Genomic DNA, 22,881 nt, shown 5'->3' on the forward strand with positions numbered 1-22,881 from the left:
TCTTCATAGACCATTGTCTGTGCTTTGTATGCAAATCAGAGTTGCACAGACAGACACTCACAAGGGGCACTGAATGCCTCACTGGCCCCTTTTCCACACTTCCATAATTTGTTAATTACTTAATTGAGTGTTGCCGCCGGGCAAATATGTAATTTAAGTCGGCAATTTGCGATAAGTTGAGAGGGAGAATCTCGAATTGTGGGCTACCAAAAGTGTATGATCAAACAATATTAGCCGATTATCCTAACTAGGTGGGCCTTTGTTCTCGATATGTGAGTGCAGCACTTCGTCTTAGGCTTGAATCGAGTTTCAATTAAGTCAGTTGTTTTGGTTTATAATTTTAGTCTCACTTGATTTTGTGTACACTTAACTTGTAGTTTATTTTCATCAGTAAGAACTTGAAACATTCGCGTTTCTTTTCTTAAATGTTGTGTTTTTTTTGTTGAGGCAAGATACATTTATGCCTGGCTTTTAAATTAATTTAATCCAGCTTTGTGGCTGTGCAACAAGAATAAATAGGAAATGCTATGATTTTTTATTGAAATGATTTTTGTTTGTACTTAAGCCCGACTGCAGACTTGGATTACGATTCCAGCAAATTTTCATGAATATGCAGTTAGAATTCCATTATTTTTTGTTGGCCGGGGTGGCAGCTCATCATGGGCATAACTATTAGACGGTCCGACTGCATTATGCAAAACTTATAAACCATAAAATGCAGCCGACTGGGCCTAGCCCCCGGGGCCCCTCGTCCCTCCGACCCTGTCTGGTAAGTCAGCAAGTTTCGAATGCAAAGTTGTCAGCACAAAAAAAGTTAACGCCAGGAGACCTAACTCTCCCCCACTTCATTCCTCTGTCTGCGTCTCGACTTTTATGAAATATTAGCTACCAACTTATGCACATAAATCTTGCAGTGTCGTAGAGAGACTCTTTGGCCGCAAAAGTTTTCCGTGAATTTCCCGAAAAAATAAAATACCAAAGAATGGAGCACCTCCCAAAAAAGGTGTGAAAAGAATGGGCAGTCGCTGAGTCCTTTTAAATATCGCATTTCAGAAATGCAAAGTATCTTCATTAAAATAAACGCTAATTTGCTGCAAGTGCTAGAGGTACTTTGGCTGTGGGAATAGGAATGGGATATTATTTGTGGTTCCAGCAATGTAGAGGTATCGTTGGACTTCTTTAATTTATACTTAAAAAATGCTGCACCAGCACAGTACGTTTTATTAATTATTTGTTTTATACAGATGATTTCATTGAACATAATATACAAGTAGTTTTATTTTAATTGATTTAAAATTATACAGGCTGTTTTTTTTCAATCGCTTCCTTTCAGAGACAACGCATTGCTTTATTAATTATGCATTTACTCAATTAATGGACATAAATAACAAAATTAATTTCCGTAATCGAACTGCAGAATGTTAACCATATGTCATTATTTATTTAAGGAAGTTCCTGCAGCTCCAGGAGCGTTGATTTAAAGTATTTAAATGTTAAACGTCGTTTTTTTCCATGCTTTTGCAGAGCCTCTTCAGTTGCCAAGATGTCGGACAGCAAATGGTGGTAACATCCCAGCACCGCAAACTGGTCAACAAGAAATTATCGAGACGAGACGAGGTTGAGCCCAAAAGTAGTCAACACAAAATGGCCGAGCACACAGGAGTGACCACAACAACGACCAGGAGGAGGAGGCCGTGGCGGAGTGGAGGCGGATGCCTGCCAGTGCTGCTCCTCCTCCTGACTCTCGTGATCCTGCCCCTGGAGTCCTCCGCCTTCTGCCCCTCGAAGTGCCAGTGCCTGGGGGGCGAGGCCAACAGCAGAGCCCTGTGCGTGGACGCCGCTCTGGAGGATGTGCCCATCCAGCTGAACCCGGAAACGAAGTACATCAACCTCACGGTGAACCGGATACGCAACCTGGAGTTCTCGCTGCCCTTCTACATGAAGCTGGAGATCCTGGATCTCTCGCAGAACATCATTGAAACGCTGGGCTCCAAGAACTTCGAGTACCAGTCGGAGCTGAGAACCCTGAACCTGAGCAGGAACCTGGTCAGCTCCCTGCACAAGCACGCCTTCAAGGGCCTGACCAACCTGCTGCTCCTCGATCTCAGCTTCAACCGCATCGAGACGGTGCATCCCACCGCCCTCAGCGATCTGGCCGCCCTGGTGGAACTGGATCTCACGAACAACAACATCGTCAGCCTGGAGGACAACTCCTTCAAGGGCATGAACAGCCTGGAGGTCCTCGTGTTCCGCAACAACCGGTTGCTCGACGTTCCGGCCAGCAATCTGTGGCACCTGCACGCCCTCAAGACCCTCGACATGTCCCTGAACCTGGTCGAGTTTGTGCGGAACGACAGCTTCGAGGGATTGAAGGAGCTTCTGGCCCTCAGCCTGCAGGGCAATGTGATGAGCGAGCTGGACCTGAGTGCCTTCGAGGGACTCATCTCCTTGAAGCATCTCGATCTATCGGATAACAATTTAACGGTGAGCCCTGGTTATGTTATTGTCTTAAAATCTTATTTAATGAGACATTTTGAATAAAATATAGTAATATCCATCTTTTCCGAACCCCAAAAACTGCAAATATTTTTTCAAACAATTTTATAAAAAGTTGTATAACTATTTTAGTTAATCTCTAACTCTTAGAAGCCATACTTGCATTCCTGCGATGAATAAATCCACTTTGAGAAGTCTAAAAAATCACTTTTCTAACCGAAAGCCAAGTGTGAACTTACACAAGCATTTTCGCACCATGGCCGCGGGGAACCAGCATTGCTGGTCTCATAAATTTAGACACTTTGCAGGACCAAATCCTGTGAGCAACACTTTGCCAAAGCGGATTTCCCACCCCCCTTCCAGCGAAGGACCCCGTCTAAGTTCGTCCTTCCTGGAGTTTAGCTGAGTTTTGCATACGCAAAATTAATAACCATAACTCGTTGTTGCCGTCCGGTTGGATGTGGGCATAGACCAAGGATACACCACGCACTCGGCACCCGAGGAGTCCTTTCACCGGCCATGTCCTTTCTGCTATTTATGCATGCAAACATGTCCGTGTTGCCTGATTTTTGCCGCCTCCGCACTCTTTGCTTAGGCCCTCGGCCCTCTGCCGTTTGGCCAGCGCCTCCCGGTCCTGGAAAATGCCGCCTTCCTTTCAACTTTCCCTACCTCCATTCCCCAGGGCCCATACACACAGCCGTTTCCCGGCAACTGAGCCGGCTTAAAGCTGCTTTAAACTTTACGAGCAGACAATTGTGCAAGAATTGTGAACCTAAATTGAGCCAGGTCAAGATAAAGCCGCGGCAAAGATGCAATTCGCGGTTGCAGGAAAATGGATGAAGTCCCGAACTCAAGTGCTTAAATTGCGAAGGAGTTGTGGATTAAGATAAAACGGAGAAAGATTGTGCACTGGTATATATAAATACGAAATCTTCAAACTGGAGCTCCAAATAAAGTGGCTTAACGTAAAATAATTGCTCTATAAATGACAGTCAGATTACTAAACACTAGTCATATTAGGAAATACAAATATGAAAAATATATAAGGAACCTATTCCTTCAAATAGGGGTCCAGGAAATCATTTTATATTTGTTTCCCCATATTGGCAATCAAAACCCACCCAGGCAGTGGTTCGTTTCAAGCCCTCACCTTCGTCTTTAAATTGACCCACCCAAATCATTGGGACACACAGTTCGTGTGTGAGTTTGTCACAGGAGCGGAACATTCAGATGAGTTGTGCAAATCTCCTGCTCAAAGGTGGAATTGCAAGTCCTGACTGGTATCCCACATCCAGAGAGTGGACTTGGGGACGAAAAACAGTCTCCAGAAATGCGCATTTACGTAATCACAGATAGCCTGTGCACAGAGGGAAAAATTTGACGGGCTTTTGAGAAATATATATATAAAGAAATAAAACTGGTATTAAAATAGGAGGCTTTTCGATGAAATAAATATATAAATATCCCCTTTTGGAATTTTTCAAGATAGGGAAATTTTTCTCTCTGCGGTTGCAGCAGCAGGACCCGTTTATGCACACTGATGGATGCAACCCAGCCGAGTCCTGGGCTCTACATCGCCCCTCTCTACCCCGTGGCTGGGATCCCTGCCACGTTGCACCTGTATATACTTTTGGTCGTTAGGAGGGGATAAGTGTGCGTGTGTGTCCTGGCTGATGGCTAAAAAGGACTTTCTAAGCAGGTGCAGCAGCAGCAGCAAGGCAACATCGCGTAGTCAACGGCAACTGACGGTGCGGAGGAATTTATGGCGCTCGGAATCAGTTCGAAACTACTTAAAATACCTTTTGGCATTTTGTAGTTGAAATACGGTCGGTGGCTGGTCGGTCTGCCGCCCACAGCCCGTTATTCCCGGGAAGCCAGGTCCCCGCTGCAAACCTCTTCCGGTATTTTCAAATGGCATTCTTTTTGCTATTGGACAGATTGTTGTTTTATTATGCACAGGGGATAGATATCCACCGGCGGACATTCTGCCCCATTTTGGCATGCGGCTAGTGCATGAAATTGTTGTCTGCATCTGCATAGTTTTCCGGAAAAGAGACGGGGTCGCAGGGCAGTGTGTCTGGAGTCTGGAGGAGCATTTCACGAAGCTTGTAAAATGCAAAGGTTGAATATGATTTATGAAGTGCGCTGAGCTGCCGGTTTAAACGGGGGAATGGGGCTTTGTCCTAACAAGGCAATATAGCTCACTCAATTTCACTATAAAGCTTAGGTTGTGCCCAGCTAATACAATAAAATATATTGCTACCCAACTGGTCCTCAATTATTTTGCTCAATTTCCATCAAAGGAAACATTTAAAACGGAATTATTGTAAATGTAAATATTTCGCACAATTGACTGATCATACTGAACATTCCATATTTTCCGTGCTTCCTAAAATTCATTTGCATATTCAATTTCATTTGTTCAGCTCCCTTTTTCCCCTTCCCTCATACTGTGCAAACAAATTAATTTTATTTCAATAGCACACGTTGAAATAACTTTTGAACAATTTTATATTTTCATAATTCAAAATATTCCCGATGAGTGGAGGTGAAGAGGGATGTGTCTGTTTGTGCTTTCTGTGGGGGTTTTGATTTTGCATTAAAAGCATAAAAATACAAAATTATTTTGCACTCAACTCTCAGATTAAAAGGCATAATTGCAAAAATACTCAAAACAAATTCGCATAAAGCTTCAATAAAACCATATTTTGCTTGAATTTTTGTAGCGAACTTTTTTGTATCAGAATTTATTTTCCACCCACTTTTGTTATGTTTCGTGGCATAAATTTTGCGTAGGGCTGAGCACACGCAAAATAGTTTTTCTGAATATTGTACGTTTTTTTACTGAGAATTGTAACAGGTGTGGGCTGCTAGAAAAGTAAATGTTTCTGTGCTTTTCAAATAATATTTTGCTTGCCTATTGATTTACCGATTTCTCTTGCCATTTCTTGGCAATTAGCTTTCATTTTCCGATTTCCTATTCGCTTCCCTTTCGCCAGGGAGAGGAAATAAGAAATTAAATTGAAAAAATCAAAGTCAATATAATTTCACTTTCTTTGCCGGGTGCCGTCCAACCCCTTCCTTTTGCCCCAGTTTGCACTCACGCCCTTTTCCACGCTGCTCTGCGTCCAGAAATTGCTGGAAAACTGGGAGCTGCAGAGGAAAAGCCTTTTAATTAGTCCAGCAGTCGCCGGTTTTCCTTTGAGTGCAGTGCCAACATGAAAACACCCGCGGAGAGAAAGGGGAAAGGGAAAGCCAGGGGTTCGCTGTATAAATAATGGGGGGCTAAAAAAAAGTGTTGCCATTGGGTTAAACAATTGCCCGGCTTGGCCTACATTGCGTATGCGTAATGCCTTTTAATTTTCAGCCATTTTCGCTGCCTTATGAGCTTTTGGCCAGCATTTGAATTCATTTGCCACACACTTGGTGCCCTACCCCACGCCGCCTCTCAGCTTACCCCATTTTTCCTTATTTTTCCCGCTTTCCCGGGGTTTTCCACCCCTCCCCGCCCAGCAGTTCATTACGTTATCGCGGAGTGTGTTCGTGTCCGGACGCCTGGCACGTAGCTTCCGACACGCTAGGGGAGGGAAAATTCGGGGAAAGCTGGGAGAGCGCAGAAAGGAGAAAGCAGGGGGAAAGGCGAGTGCAGACGAGTGACGAACGAAGGGTGAGCGGAAGGTGAGCACAAGTGGCAGCCGAAATTACAGCCAAAAGCTTTTGGCCCTCTGCCTCCTCCTGAAGAAGAAGGAAACCTCTTCTTTTATGCATGCCACACTCTCCTCGAAGCTGTCTCGGTGGTTGTAACAAATTCGTTGCAAGATTGATTTTATTGCCCCCCAAAAAAGGGAAAAACACAGACGAATTTGCTGGGCAGCAAAACAAAAAAGGGGAAGTACATGACGCGCGTTTCCGCTTCCGCTGCAGTCGCTTGAGCAACGCTTTTCCATTGATTTCCCCTTTTTTACCGTTTAGTGCTCATTTTTTCGGGTTGAAGGACAGCCTTCCCTGCCGACCACAAATCGCTTTCAAAGTTGAGTGGCCTGCATATATATTCGATTGGTTCTAGCCGGGCCAAACTCTTCTTTTTGTTTTGAATGCTCTCTAAATGAAATGTTTCCTCTTTTGTTGCAGATGGTGCCCACGCAGCAGCTCTCGAGACTCTCGAACCTCACCTATTTGAACCTGGGCGGCAATCGCTTTTCCCAGCTGCCCGCCGTCGCCTTCCTCAACTTGTTTCACTTGCGCGAATTGCATTTGAGCCGACTGGACTTTTTGCAGCGCATCGATTCGAGGTAAGTTCTCGCCCCAAGCCTTCCCCCAACAATTCAATTTGGTGATCCCAAGTACGAGTGAAAGTGGGTCAGATGAAAACGAAACTATTTCCGTTTTGGGGCGAGCTAGCAATAAACAAGACACCAGCGTGGGATGCTGTCAAGCTGTCCGAAAGTTGGGGATCCTTAAGGCGCTTGCAGCTAGGAACAAAGAAAGTCGTTTGCAACACCTTGTTTTCCGCATAAAGTCAACTATACCCTCCTTCTAATTTGTATTTTATTTTATTTAAATAGAAAAGCCCGAAAGTAGTAAAGAAGTTAGATACAAAAGTATTTCACTGTTAATAATTGTATTAAAATAATAAAATAATAAGACCCATCCCGAAAGAGCGCTGATACGACAAGAAACAGCGAGACGTAGCCCCACATCGTGTTCTACCAACTGGTAATCACTGACTAATTTGCTAGTGGCGCTCGAAAGCTCTCAACCCTCCGATCTCCTCTTAGGCGAGAGATCTGCGGAAACTCACGTATTTGCCACTGATAACAGAAAAGTAAAAGTCGAGCACGCTTCCGTTTCTATTATTCATTTAGAATGCTTTATTGATTATTATTTTAGCATCACTTTTTCAACATATCCGTAATCCACTTCTCGTGGTGCTGAATGCTTGTGAGCACAATGACGTCGTCCTGAGAATAGCTTATTAGGCCGGCAATCAGATACTTTTCGGTTCCCCTAAAGGTTTGTTTAGTGCCAATAACAGATCCAGGTGTTTCATAGGGTGCAAACATCAGTTGATTAGGTTTCTCGAGGCAGAACTGATCCGGTCCCACCGGCAATTTGGTTCTGGCGGAGCAGTTGTCGACCTCCTGCAGGTCCACACTTTGGACGCCCAACACCGAGGAGTTCAGGCTGTAGAGATACGCGGTCCATATCCTTGGAGCACTCAGCTTCAGACCCATGCAGATCGGCGTTTCGAGATCTTTAACTGAAGACCGGATGAGGTTGTACATATTTTACCATTTCTTTGCCTTACCTGACGGCGGCAGCTTCCTGGCCAGCTTAATCACAGCTATATTATTCTGCATTAGAGAAGATGTGTACTCGGGATGTATTTCAAACCATGCCACGTCATATGTGCCGGAGTATATGGACTCCACTTTTCTGCGCAAGACAATCATAGGGGAACGTAATCATGTACCAGGGAAAATACTCCTGGAAGCTGGAACTTACATTTGAGAGACACTTGCGGGGAAAGCACTTGCCACAGTCAGGACAAATCCTGGTGGATTTAAGAAGATGGAGCTCAGAGATCTTGCCGATCGCGCTGCTGCTGGTTCTACTTACTGTTTGCGATGAGGGCGCCGGAAAAACTATGGCGAAACAGGGACAACTCCCAAAGGCGGACGAGCACTTGCCCTCCCCAATCACTCCTGCAGTTCTCGGTCAAGAGCCGCGGCTGGGTTTCCAGCACGACGTTGGCCATCCACATTCTGTACGCAGTGACATCCGTATAGACGCCGTTTCCCTTGCAGTCGTGAGCGCCGTAGCTGGTTATCCCATACTGGACGAACAGGTCTTTTCCCCTATATGAGGTGTTCGCTGCCAACGGACCCCCCGAGTCCCCGGCACAGGTGTCGCCCAAGTCGCTGCCCGCGCAAATTTTGTGGGCGCCTATATAGCATTGGTTCGTGTCCAGCCGGTTAAGATCGACTGTCTTCAGCACTTGGGTTGTGGTACTGTGGTCCGTTTTACCCCAGCCAAAGGCCGAAAATGTGAACACGGCATCCGATCTTACGTCTTCATCCAGGATAATGCAAATCGGCTTGATATTTTCTGGTAGAGCAAGATGGGCTTATGTTTATGAGTGGTTGTCTACACAGTTCTCTTACCGGTGTAGTTCACTGGTCGGTCCAGTCTCAACAGAGCTATATCATTATGTTGCCTGTCGTAGGCGGGGTGCATTATAACCTCGGCAGTGAACTGCTGCACATGTGGGCACTCCGCCTGCGCACAGGATCTGTCGTGCTCCCCCAGGCGCAGGATCCTACGAGGGTTGGAATTACAATCTTTTCTTCATCTGGAGCATGTCAAAGTGGTACTTACACCTTCTCCCCCTCCTCCACACAGTGCCCAGCTGTGAGAACGTATCCTGCAAATAGCTATTAGTTTGCGTAGGTCCCGAATTCGAGCTCTGCTTTCCTCACTTTTGTGTACTAGTGATCCGCCGCAATAAAAATAGCCAGTTTCGTTGTATAGACTTGCCATAAATGAAGCTCTTTGAATGGGGGCGGTGCTCCCAGCTCGTATTCTATAAGTAATCTGTTGTAAGCCACCACATTCATCGTCTAGGAGCTGCGAGTGCCCCATCCGAAAGAGCGCCAACGCGATAAGGACCAACGAAGCGAGGCCGCACATCGTTTCCCTTCCAACTATAACCACTGACTGAATTAGTAGATCTCTGTTCAGTTTTTAGGAGCCTGTGAAAGCTTTCACCTCTCACGAAGACGACAGAAGATTTAGCTAAAGAACATACATACCTTATAATGAGAGAGATCGTTCAAGCTGGGCACTGACAAGAGGCACTCTGAGAACCTGAAAAGCGGCGACTTAAAAATACTGATTAACAGAGAACAAATCAAATGGAACGACCTGGAATAAGACCTCAGGCCTTATTATTTTCTCTTCCGAAGACCAAGTAATATTATCCCTTGATTTAAAAGATGCATTTCAACTATTGTCTTTCTATGTTTGAATGAGTGGTAAACCATTAGAAAAGTCGCACGTTTTCCTTCTTCGAGTAAAATCACTAAGAAGAGAAAGGTATATAAGTATCAATAAATATATAAGCGGAGATGAACAATTTCTTTTTTTACTTCTAAAGTTCACTTTTACGAGATCAAAACATAGAGATAAGCAAGAATCTATGGGAAATACCAAGAAAGAGAAACCAAATTTTAAATCAAAATCTGTTTCTTTAGGATTTTTCAAGTGAATACAACTTATATGTATAAGTCAAGATGAAATTTTGCCTAATCTAACAAAAATCTGAAAGTATTTTTTATTTAAAATTTTTCGTGGGAATACAACAATGTATAATTAAGTCAAGATTGAGTTGTGCCCAATCTACTCTTAGTGACTGCATCAGGTCTAGTCCCCTTTTAAACGTCTGAATTTCGAGATTTGAATCATTTTTGGTGAATTAATTTCCTCGTGTACTCAGCTGCGGAACTAAGCGGCAGACGAATCATTATTGTTCAATGCAATCAATCATGCCTAATACGCTTTTGGTAATAGGATGCCACCGCACACAAGCCCTCTCAGCGCAGGGCGGGGGAAATGCTCGGGCTCAACTCGAGCATATGTTAATTCAATAATTCCGGGCAATTTTCATATCAAATCAATGAACGAGTCTCGTCCTTTGAGTTTGAGGCCGTGTCAATCAACCACCGCCAGTGGAGGAGGTGGCTCCTGTGTGGCTGCGAGATACGTATCTGCGCCAGTGGCACCACCCAGCCACATGCCACGCCCCGGGCGACAGGCCGCCCTACAATGACATTAACATGACTTACATGACAGGCGCTGAGCAGGGGGTTCCCCCGAAGGAAAGGGAAAGCAGACAGCGTCGTACGCCATTTAAATGAGTTTAATTTGGAATTTTCGTTTGATTTTCTTGGCCCAACTTTGGCTGGGGCTTATCCGCCGCCCACTCTCCACCCACCACCCTCCGGTTGGCCTTTGTAATTGCTTTTGCTTTTGTTCGGCTTTTGTTTGGCCCCCGTCTGAGGCTTGTGCAAACTTTCCCCCCACATTGTTTGCAGACTGTTGAAATTGTTGCTCAATCCGCACAAACACAGCTACATGTATGCCTATGCTACACGGCCTGTCCGTCTGTGTTGACTGATTTGCAAACTCAATTCGAGCTTGCCTCGACGACTGGCTGGAGGTGCAAAAGATAGCTGCAATCCGCTGGATACCGCTTTCTTGTGCTAGTACTGTGCACTTTTAGTGCGCCTGCCGAAGTGGACTAAGTTGCGGCGGATATTTAGGGTCTACAGACATAGATAGATCGATAGATCCTTAAGGATCGAACAAGGACTTATGTTGTTCTAGAATTTCTGGCTTGGTAAAAGTTTATTGGGCTAGCTCTTTATAATATTTTTTTTTATCGTATGCACACTAAAGAGCTCGTTGAATATATAATACTTACTACAAAGATAATGTAATTAAAGTCTCCATAGGTATGCTATGCTTCCATTTTGTACGCGGAAATGATATGCATAGGTATTCTTTTTATTTTATTCAGAAGAGTACGTAAATGCAAATTATTAAAGGGGTTGCCAGACAAATTGTTACCCTAGCCCCCACCGTTTTACCCTTAAGGTAAGGCCAAAACATTCTAAACTTAAGAGAGATACACGGCGGAACCCCCAAAGTCAGAGATAGAGAGACAGACACACATGTAAATATTTATGCAAATGCGTTAATGGAAATCTGAAATGTGGGCGGGTTGGCGGAGAAAGGTAAAAGGAAAGGACTCCCGGCGATGGCGACACTTTGATAGCCGAGTTTATGGGGCGACAGGATACATTTGCCAAAAAGACCGTGTGTGCTCTCCCCTTCCCATCCCCCAAACACCCTCGGATCGCTGCTCATTATGGAATCCTTACACCTAAACAATCAGCGCGAGTCCTTGCAAAATTCATTAGGCAGCAGCACGTTGTCCACCCACTTTCACCCCCTTTCGCAAAGCGAACAACCCCCAGGAACAGGAGGTTCGGCTTTTCAAAGGGAATGCGAAAGTGAACACGACTTAATAGCAGAAAGTCACCCGGGAAAAGGACGGTAGGTGTTGCCCGGTTTATTGGGTTGTGGATTTCAAAATTGAAACTAATTGTTTTAAAATTTGCGCGGCGAGGGTTCGGGCTCATGTGTGACATTTGTTTTGCGGCTGCTCTGGGGTTGCGGCCCCCAACATTTTGGGGCCTCGACTGCTCTGAATTCTGATGAGGATGGATGCTCAGATGAATGCGACAATTGGGAATTAAGTTCGAGTGTAATGGACTGTGCTCTCAGTAATGGGAAATAAAGTCTTTGTGGGGATAAGGGATGAAGGACATGGGCCAGGACTTGGGGAAACTTCTGCCCATTATGCAATGACTTTGGGTTAGTTACAAGGAATACTTTCATCGGAAAGGGAAACAAATATAAGAACGTTGAAAGAAACCTGTCAAGCCAAGGTGTTTGTTCGTTGGCAAAATACAAGTCATTTTTTACCCCAAGCAGCCCCAATCATCCTTCTCATTAGCTACTTTTTCCCGCCTCATAGTGTATTCCGTCCAATTTCTTGGTAATTGCCACTTGTCTTGTTTTTCATTTGGGCGGAATCACTTAAAAACACTGCTAATTAAGTTGGTTACTCTGGCGCTGGGTCGCACCCACCTCCATCATCGCTCTCACCTGCAGCGAGTGCTGGCCCATTATGCAGAAGTTTATGTTTATTTAAATTCAAATTCTCGCTGTTTGGCGCGGCGAATTCAAGTGCACCAGTGGGTTAAGGGGGTGGAACGTGCATATGCATAAACAGGCGGGCTTAGGCGTCCTTCTCGGGATGGTAAATACGCATAATAGCTACTCGGGTCTTGAGGCGCCGCCTTGAAATATTCCCAGCTCATAATTTATGGAGAAATATGGCTGGGGTCGCAGCATGTTTATGTTTTCCTGCTTCCGTAATTTCTTCCTGCCTCCTTTCTCCGACTTTCCCCGGCTTTCTGTTGTTTGCACTTTTTTGTAGCCTGGGAAGAATGTGCACTGCATACTTTCGCTCACAAAAGGCAGCAACTTTTTGACTCGCCCTCCGTTGTATTTGCCCTGCTCTTGTTTATTAAGACTGTCCTCTGCTGTTGGCTCATTAGGCTGACATATTTCTTACTAACCTTTCGCTTAATCAGGGCGGTGCAAAACGTAAAAAGAGTGGCTCCTGCAAATAGCAGCCATTGACTTTGCGGCTGATAATCGCATTGAGAGCTCCGTTTAATGGCCACTCGTTGACCTCTTGTCGCCCAATGGGAAACACTGCAAATGTCGCGGCAATAAAAAGCAACCGGCAATGGCCCAGTGTGTGGGCCATAAATGTCCGCGTTTGATGTACGAGCTTAATTAGCTCTGCACACATTTTTCTATGTGACATAATTAGACAGCATATTCACCAGGAGGAAAAACACTGACAAATTGCCATCATTAGCAGGCAGGGAGGCTTCGAGGCTCAGTGAGTTTTTACGGGATTATAGACATTTAAATAAAGTAATACATGAACGGATAATATTTTTAAGGTTTTCCAGTTAGTAAACAACGTTTTTTGTGAAAGCTGGTCTAGGTATATTTGTTCCCGAACTTCCTGACCCAGACATATTGTTTGCACATAAACTATAATTATGTTAAATTAAAGGGGCAAAAAGGGAACCCGTTTAATAACGTTACAACGCCCACTTGAGTATCGCATGGGTGGAAAGGAAAGGACCTCATGGGGCGTATACGTAATTTAAAAACGTTTAAAATGTCATTAACAAATTGCGCGGCCATAGCGTTTGATAATGTGTCTCCGAGCATGAGTTGATTATCGGTTAGGGATAGCAAAATATTTCAATAGGCAAGACCGCTGTCGGCGAGCTCAATGAACCCGGGAGCCGGGATCCTCCGACCTTATCGAGTGCCTATCCTTTCATATTTTGATGTAGTTAAAACGTCAATTGGGTGCATAGGAGATCAGGGGACTTGCGGCAGTGGGCCGACCGAAGGGATTGACTGCCATTCAAAACTATATCAGAAACGGACTGGCTGACGGACTGACTGACTGACTGACTGCCTGACAAACTGTTTGGCAGCCTGCCTGATTGACTGGCCAGACACACTGGCACACGATGATGTGACTGAACTCCGATTCCCTGAGAGTCCTGGCAGTCGTGACTGAACCCGGCGAACATGGACAGCAAACATTTCAATCGGATTTCGAGCAATTCCAATTCGGATTCGCGCAGACACACGCACACACACGAGCCATTTGCATAAAAGGGAAAAAGAAGGATCTCAACAAGGCAAACATTTATGCCCCACACACACACGCACACATGGCAGCCATTTCCGTTTCCGCACGTTTGACGTTGGCAAAGCAGACAAAATAGTCGAGAAAAAGGGAAGCCGGAGTTCGGGGAGGTGGAAAGCCCCGTCGAAAACATGAAACATGCGAAATGAAGTTTGAATCGCGGCAAACAGAGCCGAAACCAAAGCCAAACAGGGAAAAGGTGGATCCTTTCCCCCGGCCCTCAGCGCCACTTTGTTTGCCCTGTCGCTTGGTTTTTTAGGCAGTTGCATTTTCGTGGCGTGGGGGTAACAACAACAGGTCGATGAGCCAAAATCATCACCTGTGGAGCTGCGCGGCCCCCAAAGTGCCTTAGACGTCACGTTTTCGCCCTCCCCGGGTTATTTGCATAATATTTGCTCAAATAATTGAATTTATTTTTTGCCGTGCGGCTTGTGCGCTACCCGCTAAATTGTTTTGGGTAAATTCCGGCTGTGTCGTATGCAGGCGGAGTTTGTTTTGGTAATGCAAAGACCCATTTTTTCCACGCTGATCGCCTGCAATTGAGGTTTTTTCAAAGTTTTTCATGCCGCAGTTAAATGTTAAACTTGCCATGAAATCGAATGTGCAAGAGGTGGAAAGATAGTTGTGGAGTTCAGGTAAATAGGGTGGCGAATTGGTGGAAATTTCGGGGTCTTGATAAGTGTGTCTGGCTGGGTCTGCAGATTCCGAAGATTTGTCTGGGGTGAACGGGTGGTTTGGGGACTTACAGACAGACATACAACTGGAAAACATCTTAACATACTCAAATATTAAATAAAAAGATCTTAAACATCCGTGTTCAGGGTCCCAACTCAAAGAAGTATCTCTTAAATTCAATAAATATAAGTCATATTTATTATCAACAGAGAAATGGTCTGCTAAGCTTCACCCTGTGAAGAGCAATCCCCAAATCCCCGAGGACATCGGTCGACCTAATGAATCCCGCCCTTTAGAGCTGACAAACAGTTTTCGTTTCCATTGCCACTGCCATTCGAATTCATCACCCGTTGCAGTCGAATGAGCTCGCAGCCAACTTATAGCCTCGAAGGACTCTACAAAATGTGGCCACTTGTCAAATCAATGTGGCTCCTTGGGAGCTGGGTACGCAACTGCCATTGCAACTGCCACTGCAACTGCAACTGCAAACTGCAGCTTGTGCAATAAATGCGTTCATTTGACATGGACCGAAAGACGCAAGCCGTAAGCTGCGAGTATTGAAATGAAATGTGGCCTTCCTCGGAACGCTTAAAAGCGACAAATTCGCTTTGTGTCAGCGGAGTAAGTCAAGTCGGCGAATGTTGCTCATACGCCACGTTGCACTTATTTCGTTTCATTCAGCTGCAGCCACATCTGAGGCTGTCTGCCAGGATCTGAGGGTCTTAGGCACCGGGTAATGCACTGCTCCTGCTCTCAGCGCACACACACATCCCAGGATCCCCGCATCCTGGCCACCCTTCGTCCTTTCCTCCAAGTCAGCGACTTAGCGCGTTGACTTAACTTGGCAGGGATTTACGACAACGCTCCACGGAGCTCGAATAACATGGAGCCTTGTCAGCTCCGTCCTTCGTTCTCCGTCCTCCGTCCTCCTGCTCCTGCTCCTTGGGCTCTCCCTTCAGTGCCCCTCCATTCATCCACCTCCTCTTTTATTAAGTTGAAATAGACGCAGGCTAAATAAATCCATGTCGCTTAAGTCGAAGCTCCGAGGCTGTCATGTGTGTGCGATTGTGAGTGTGTCGCCGGAAAATGCCGGGAAAACTGCTGAGCGTATGTATGTTATTCATGTATTTCATTGCCTGGCATTTAAGTTGAACGCCGATGCATCGTGCAGTGTGCATAATTAAAACGAACAGTGCACTGCAGACGGGCGAAGGCTGGGTAGTAAAAAAGCCAGGACGAATGGCGCAGAAAGATAGTCTGTTGGGCTTATTAAAGCCGTCACGGGGGAGTTTTCCCCCGCATTCCTTAATTAGGAAAAATAAATAAAATGCTAAAGTATATGTTAAATACCTACATTCATATGGCGTGTGTGTAATATTTAAAATAAATCGAAATCTGTCAGGGAACCACAGTCTTTACTTCTTATATTAAACCACAGAAAGTTAAGATAATACTGTGGCAAACCATTTACTTGGGGCTTGAATCAAGTTAATCAGCAGAAAGGTAAAATCTTTGGTAGTATTTAATTAAGTCACCTGAAGAGTACTATTAAATCAAAGTCTTATGGCAAGCTATGCTGACAGACCCCTATATATACTAAGCTAAACTGTCACCCATTAATTGAATTTCTCCGCTTCCCTTCATTGCAGGGCCTTTGTGGACAACACCCACCTGCAGACGCTGCACCTGAACAACAACCCCCAGCTGGGCGACATTCCCATGCGCCTGTTCCAGGGCAACCCCAACATCCTGGAGGTGTACATGCAGAGCAACAGCCTGCAGACCCTGTACTCCGCCCAGTTCCCGGTGGACCAGCTGCAGAAGCTCTATCTGGGGGACAACCCGCTGCAGTGCAACTGCTCGTTGCTCTGGCTCTGGCGGTTGGTGACCGGGAACTTCGAGGGCGTGGACCCGGGAATGGAGCACGCAGCCGGCGGAGCAGTGGCTGCCCTGGCCAAGGAGGCGGATGAGGAGGAGCAGGCGGATGAGGCCACCGCCGTGGCCTCCACCGATGATGGGGTAGCGGCTCTGGCTGCCTACATAGCCGAGCAGCACATAGTGAATGCCCTGCACACCACCGAGCCCAGTGCCTACGAGCTGGCCACCTCCTCCTCCAACCGGAACTCGGGCATCCTGCGGATGGACCGCCAGCAGATCGGCTGCGACATCTGGCGGGACAAGGTCAGGACGAGGCGGCAACTGCTCGCCATGAGCGAGGGAGAGATCACCTGCCCCGCCCACATTGTGACCGTGGTCTGCGCGGTTATCACGTGCCTCCTGGTGACCATGATCGGGGTCAGTGTGCTCTACTACCTGCGGTTCGTGAAGCGTCGCAGGAAGCTGCTCCACGAAAGGGGTCCGTTGAGGACCAGCAAGAGCATCATCAACGTGCACGATCGCATCCTGCAGAGCCACAACGCCGGCCTGGGAATGGGCATGAGCATGACCCTGGGAGGCGGCAACCACGTCAGTGGATTGGGTATGACCCTCAACTACCCCCATCACGCTCAGACCCTGCAGGCCCACCATCACTACCACCAGGCCATGCCCTTGCAGGGGTCCCACGGCAATAACCACGACTACCAGCAGACGACTCTGCCCCAGCTGGACAAACTGGAACTGGAGCGCTATCTGGCGGCCCAGACCATAGCCAACGAGTACAGGGCCTTGAAGCCCTGGGAACTGCCCGTCAAGGAGGCGGATGACGAGCCGGAGCATCTCTACGAGCGGTTCGATCACTACGAGTATCCGGACACCCACACCATGAGCAAGCTGAAGCAGGCGGCGGCCCTGAACCACTCCACCACCACCTCCTCCGGCGGCCCCTCCCCCGTGCCCCCCTCCTCGGGAAAGCCCCACGTGGTCTACGTATGACGTGGGCGTGGCCAGGGCGAGCGGGTGTCCCACCTAAGCACGGATATCGAGATGGTCGGGCTGAGCCACCACCAGGGGTACCCCAACCACAACAATAACAACAACTACAGGGGCTGTGTACAGAGCGCCAAGGCCAGTGGTCAGTTCTGAGTGGGCTAGATCAAGGGGGCTTACTCGAGCAAAACAGGGAAAGTGAGAGGTTAGGCTAAGAGGGATTACGGGAGGATGGAGCCACTAGAATTGGTCCTTGGGGGGGTTTCGATGAGGAAGCAGTTGAAAAACCAGCTGTCAGGCTTAAAAAAAGTATGGGGACACTTCTTAATGTGCAGTTAAGGCAGAGGTTAAGGTAACCTGAAGTTACATTTTTGGAAAGACAAATTTATTTTCTCAATGAGTTGATCTTTTCGAAGTAAAAATCGTTACATTAGGTTTACAGTCAGATAAAACAGAACATTATATTGAGAAACTACAACTAACTAAGCTTTATGACAACCGTTGACATGACATTGGGAAATCGGTCCAAGCTAACAGTTTGTCTTATCACAATCCTTGGCCTGTGTATGGAAGAATGGATGAAAAGAAAAATGACTAAGTGACAAAGTGAAAAAAATGCTATAAAACTGCACACTCATCGAAACCCTCTGCCAAAATACCACCATGGTGTTTTAGGTTGGATTTATTTTTTTCGAATACAAATACAACAAAGTTTAACAAGCGTCAAATGAAACAAGGGATACGTCTACGTGTATAGCAAGCATACAAATATTCTTAATGACCTACGGATAAAGATACCAGATAACAGATATATTAGATATGTACCCTAACCGCTAGGCTAAGAGACGAATACGATTTCAAAGAAACCTTTGCTGGCCCCCACTAAGCTAAGCTGCATTAAATCTCAACTCACCCACTCTTTCTCTCCCACTCATAGTTAAAACGGCATTTAGCATTCGAATACTCTAGATAGCGTTTAGTGAGTAAGCTTACAGTGAATTTAAATATATTTGAATATATTAGGCATAACTATGGAGGGGAGTGCGAGCTCGAGGAGTTTATGGGTTTTCCTGATTTGACTCACGAAATTACCGAATACGTCTTCAGCACTTGGGTTCCGCTCGGAAAAAGACGCACACTTTGGCAGACAAATAACCTAATGGGGACCAATAGTCCAGTCCAGCCTAGAACTAATAATGAATCCAGCTGCCAAAGGGGTCCTTTTCCCATCCACTGGCCGCTGAACCGGGTTCCCAACCGTATTTCCTAACTTTAGCGAAACATCTCGAATGACAATATACGAAAATTAGGAGGAAACTAAAAATTAAATTATATAAACACCCCTATTAACTTATGTGTATCTTAGTGAGCCCGAACTCAAAGTTGAAGCGATAAATATAATTTGTAAATATATATCCCCCATGAAGGGGCACTTTGCAAAGTGCTCGTACGTTTGTGTGTAAATAATTTATGGAATGCATTTAAAACATAAGTCAAGTGCATAGATTATTGGTTTAAGAATAAATGATTTCCAAAAGCAATAACTCAGAATCAAAGCTCGTTTGTTGTTATTTTCGGTTGAGTTTGATTTGCGAATAATAATTTAATTAAATGCGACAACAGCATGGCAAACAGCGAGCAGCAAAACTAACCGGTATTTGCATAAAATAGCCACACAGAGCACACTAAAAGCGAGTGTAAAAATATTTCGAAAATAAAAAGTATACTAAATAAGCAAAATCAAAAGGCAGACAAGCGATGCAGTGCACATGAAATGCATTTAGAAAAGCAGAAAACAGAAAATAAATTCTGAATTTGAATATAAAAACCGGTTTGTGTATAAAAGGAGCAAAAACGAGAGCAAGGGGAAGGCAAATAGCAGCCAGGCAACCGTAAGTTTAAATCTAATAATACGACATACGCAAAATATTTAATTAAATGATAGACACACCCACAGCAACAACAAAATGTTATTTCTTATACGAAGACTGAAGAAAACGATGATGGAAAATAAAAGAAACATGAAATTAAAAACGCCTTTTCACTCTAATCAACTGCAAATGAAGGCAACAAAGTGGCAGCAGTGCTGGGAAATTTGTGTGCAGCCGGTAATAAATTAAGGATTTACCTAGATGAACTCGCCTTTGTTTCCTTTTGCTTTTTTCCCCCATTAACTGGGATAAAATACGACAAATCTGCTGGGCAGCAAACGAAGCAAAGCTGAAATCCATGTAAAACAAATAAAATACTTGTATATCCTGGCGAAGGAGTGGCCCAGTAAACTGGGGCCGAAATTGCTAGAAACGGCATAAATCTAGTGCCGAAACAAGTGCTCGACAAACACACCGCCCCATAAGTAAGTAACCCAAAACGCCTTCGGCAGGACAGGGGCAAGAAATAGCAAATATGTGGCTCAGTAAACCAAAGTAAGTACAATATTTACTGCCCAGTCAATTGTGCTGGATGGTGGCCTCCCACTAAAGCTGTCAAATTCTGTTGAAGGGATACGATTTGAGCTGCATCTCAGGAAGATTCCCATTCTGGGACAAAAGAAAAACGAAATTCGATGTGAGTGCTAGTTTCTTTGTGGCTGTGAGAAATGCAGATCCAGGAATTTACAAGCTCTACCGAAATATCTCATAAAAGTTCAACAAAATGTGTAAATGAAAGGCTTAAAATAAGTTAATTTCCACGTTTCCAGGTTTACGTTTTTCTTTGGCTGCGAATAGGTAGTCCTAAATTATTTTTCTAGTATTTTTATATTACCGAAAACCTTATCACTTTTCAATCTTAAAGTTTCCTGATTTACTAACTTCATTTTATTCTCTCTAGCAGTTCCATAGATACCACTGAGATGAAACAAAGGCTACTCCACCTGCAAGAACAAATAAAAAATGTGGAACAACAAACAAAAAGGGAAACAAAAAGACAAAAGATTTAAGCAAATAAATCTGGATGCTTTCTAAATAATTAACATGGATGGAGCTCACTTTCGCCGAAACTGGGTCCCGCCACTCATTGAGTTGTTCAACTCAACGCGCGGCTTAGAAGGCGACAAATCCCCCGTGTCTGCCTTTGAATGATTGCGGGGCATTTGTTGCGGGATGAAATATAGCCAGGCAACAACCACCGAGCCACCCACTGAACCACCCGCCCCTGAAAATCCGTGGAACCAGGGAAACACCTGAGTCTGCGTCTCGAGGGCCTCCCAGATGTAGGCGTGTAAGTAATGGCAAGTAATTAATATTTCGAAATTATTCCTCTGGCGGAGGCAAAGAAGCTACATTGTGCGCTCTCCCGTTTAATTAGCCCGGAAAATGTTCCGGAAAAACTTGCCCATAAGTCATAAAGTGCAGGAGATCGAAGGATGAGTGTGTTCCATTAAATGCAGCTAGCCATCTGAATACCGATTTCGGTGGCATTTTAATTGCCGGGCGAAATGAAATTTCCTTATAAAGATATAGAGAAGCCATTAAGACCCAGAGATAAACACTCGAGCGGCACGACCAAGTGGTTGCGAACATAAAAACTTAATGTCCTGCAATTTGTTAAAGGATGCGCAAACTGCCCAATAAAGCATCCCCGGGACGATGGCGCCTTTAATGTGATTGCAGGGGGGTGCCTGTGGGTGAGTGGCCAAAATCTGGGGCCACTTCAGCTAATTGTTTGCGTGGTGCATTTTGAGAATGCGGGCCCAACAGCTGTTCATACACAGGACACTCTTTGTTTGCACTTCGGGCCAAGGAGAATTGCTCAAATAGTGGTCGAGACTCAAACGTGTGGGTAAATAACTCAGGCACCATGATAAATCAAAGTCACTTAGCGGCGGACTCGATTTGAAATTCACTTACAGGCAAGAATGCACAGTGTCAAAGGACTGGCCAAACAAAGGTCCGGCAAAAAGAGGACATATCATTTATATCAATTTAAATAACGACCTCTCAATGGCCCGAACAGCCCGGTAAAAAGCTGAGGCAAATGCTTAGATGGATGGGCGGACGAGGCATTGACAGTTGTAAGCCATAAACCACAGAAAATTGGGCATTATATTAGTTAAGATGCTGTCAAGCCGAAGACATCGCATCCTCGAGGGCAAGACATATCGTTTTCAGCACGGGATAAAAAGGGGGCGCGTCTGGGAGATAATCGGGCGGACACAGGAGTATCCCGTAACCGGCACTAAAACTCCGTTTGACAGGCAACGAAAGCCGGGAACCACAAATCCTGGAGCAGGAATCCCCAGCATTGAATCCGGAGACAGAGGAAACTGACCACCTGATAAGCAAACGCATTCATCTTACAGGATGGCGAAGGGAAAAGGAGAAATGCTAACCTGTACAGTCGAAGAAATCCGCACAAAAGTTAAACAAAAGTTGGCCACACATATTAGGGGCTTAAAGTGCAGGGACCAAACCTAAAACAAGGAACTTATCTTGACAGCCGGACTGTGCACTTAACCAGGCTGCCCCGCAAAACACACCTATATATCTTGATCAATTTGGCTGGCCAGGAAGGGGAAAAAGAAAACTTAAATCATAGCCGGCTTTTGTTCGGTTTTCCAACCTGGCTCTGTTGCCTTTTTTCCCGGTTCCTATTTTGCGGGCTTTGTCTGCGCCACTTTGCTTATCTCGGCCACTCTTTTTATTGGTCGCCTTTATTTGGCACGACATCCCCCATATTTCAGCAAATAACAGCAGCCGAGATAAGTGGCAAGCGGAAGGACATGCGAATTAGTTATGCTTCTGGGAAGGGTTCTGACCCCAGAAAGCGAGAGCTGCACAACAAGGAAAGGGAAAGCCAAGGACGAAAATAGGAGTATTATTTAAGAAACACGCTCCCTATCTACTTGTCTATCTGTAACCCCTTTAAAGTACGACACCCCCTTCCTTTTCAAGATTTTGTTTCAGCTTTCGTAACAAACTGCTCCCATTTCGTTTCCACCCAACCGAATGTCAAAAATAACTCAAAAATACTGATGCGATCCAATAAATTACGTTTTCAATTCTAAAACCTAGGCTCTTCCAGCAAATCCAACAAGAATTTACAGCTCTATCAAAAATTATCGCAGCCATTTTTCGACGAGCAAAAAATGGGAAAAATCAAAAATTCATTGCCACCGCAAAAATCAAATTTGCAGAACTCGCCAAGTGCGAGGAGAGAAGCCCTGTGGAAAATTCGGGGTTTCTCTGGGATGTTTTCAAACATGACACCTGAAACTTTGGCATACAAATTTATGAAAATATTTGCTCATCAATTTCACTGCTCGAGGAGCGGGGAGCAACACCTTTTGGCTTCATTGAACTTGCAGCTTCGCATTACAAAAGGCCCGGGGAGAAGTCTGCCAGCCCGGTACACATGCAAATATGTACAAACTGAATCAATTTTTACCGCGATAAACTCCGGCTACACCTTCTGCGGAGGAGGACGGAGGGAGCCCGGGATTTTACGGCACTGAGGTAACTGCAAAA

At 45.3% G+C, this 22,881-nt stretch overlaps 2 protein-coding genes across 3 annotated transcripts in view; one reads left to right on the forward strand and one right to left on the reverse strand.

Annotated features, from left to right (window-relative positions):
- LOC108022676 (uncharacterized) overlaps positions 1-19,433 on the forward strand; it is an 85,031-nt gene extending 65,598 nt beyond the window's left edge. For both annotated transcript variants that reach the window (XM_017091747.3, XM_050888104.1), the window contains 3 exons: positions 1,525-2,484; positions 6,628-6,788; positions 16,195-19,433. In XM_017091747.3, coding sequence (XP_016947236.1) covers positions 1,558-2,484; positions 6,628-6,788; positions 16,195-17,419 — 2,313 coding nt within the window. In that variant the 5' untranslated portion in view covers positions 1,525-1,557 and the 3' untranslated portion in view covers positions 17,420-19,433. The remainder of the gene's footprint in view (positions 1-1,524; positions 2,485-6,627; positions 6,789-16,194) is intronic.
- LOC108022677 (transmembrane protease serine 12) lies at positions 7,339-9,200 on the reverse strand. Its single transcript, XM_017091748.3, has 7 exons — positions 8,976-9,200; positions 8,875-8,920; positions 8,661-8,815; positions 8,116-8,604; positions 8,002-8,050; positions 7,805-7,932; positions 7,339-7,756 (listed from the first exon to the last, which is right to left on the reverse strand). The coding sequence occupies exons 1-7, from the start codon at positions 9,184-9,186 to the stop codon at positions 7,389-7,391; spliced, it is 1,446 nt and encodes a 481-aa protein (XP_016947237.1). The 5' UTR covers positions 9,187-9,200; the 3' UTR covers positions 7,339-7,388.
- Positions 19,434-22,881: the final 3,448 nt, after the last annotated feature.

This window comes from Drosophila biarmipes, chromosome 2R (genome assembly GCF_025231255.1).
Source record: "Drosophila biarmipes strain raj3 chromosome 2R, RU_DBia_V1.1, whole genome shotgun sequence".
NCBI classification, from domain to species: Eukaryota; Metazoa; Arthropoda; class Insecta; order Diptera; family Drosophilidae; genus Drosophila; species Drosophila biarmipes.

Coding starts and splice junctions, on each gene's coding strand:
- LOC108022677 (XM_017091748.3), bottom strand. CDS start 9,186: ATGTGCGGCCTCGCTTCGTTGGTCCTTATCGCGTTGGCGCTCTTTCGG. Junction 8,051..8,115: donor CGGCGCCCTCATCGCAAACA/GTAAGTAGAACC, acceptor TAAATCCACCAG/GATTTGTCCTGACTGTGGCA. Junction 7,757..7,804: donor CAGGAAGCTGCCGCCGTCAG/GTAAGGCAAAGA, acceptor TCCGGTCTTCAG/TTAAAGATCTCGAAACGCCG.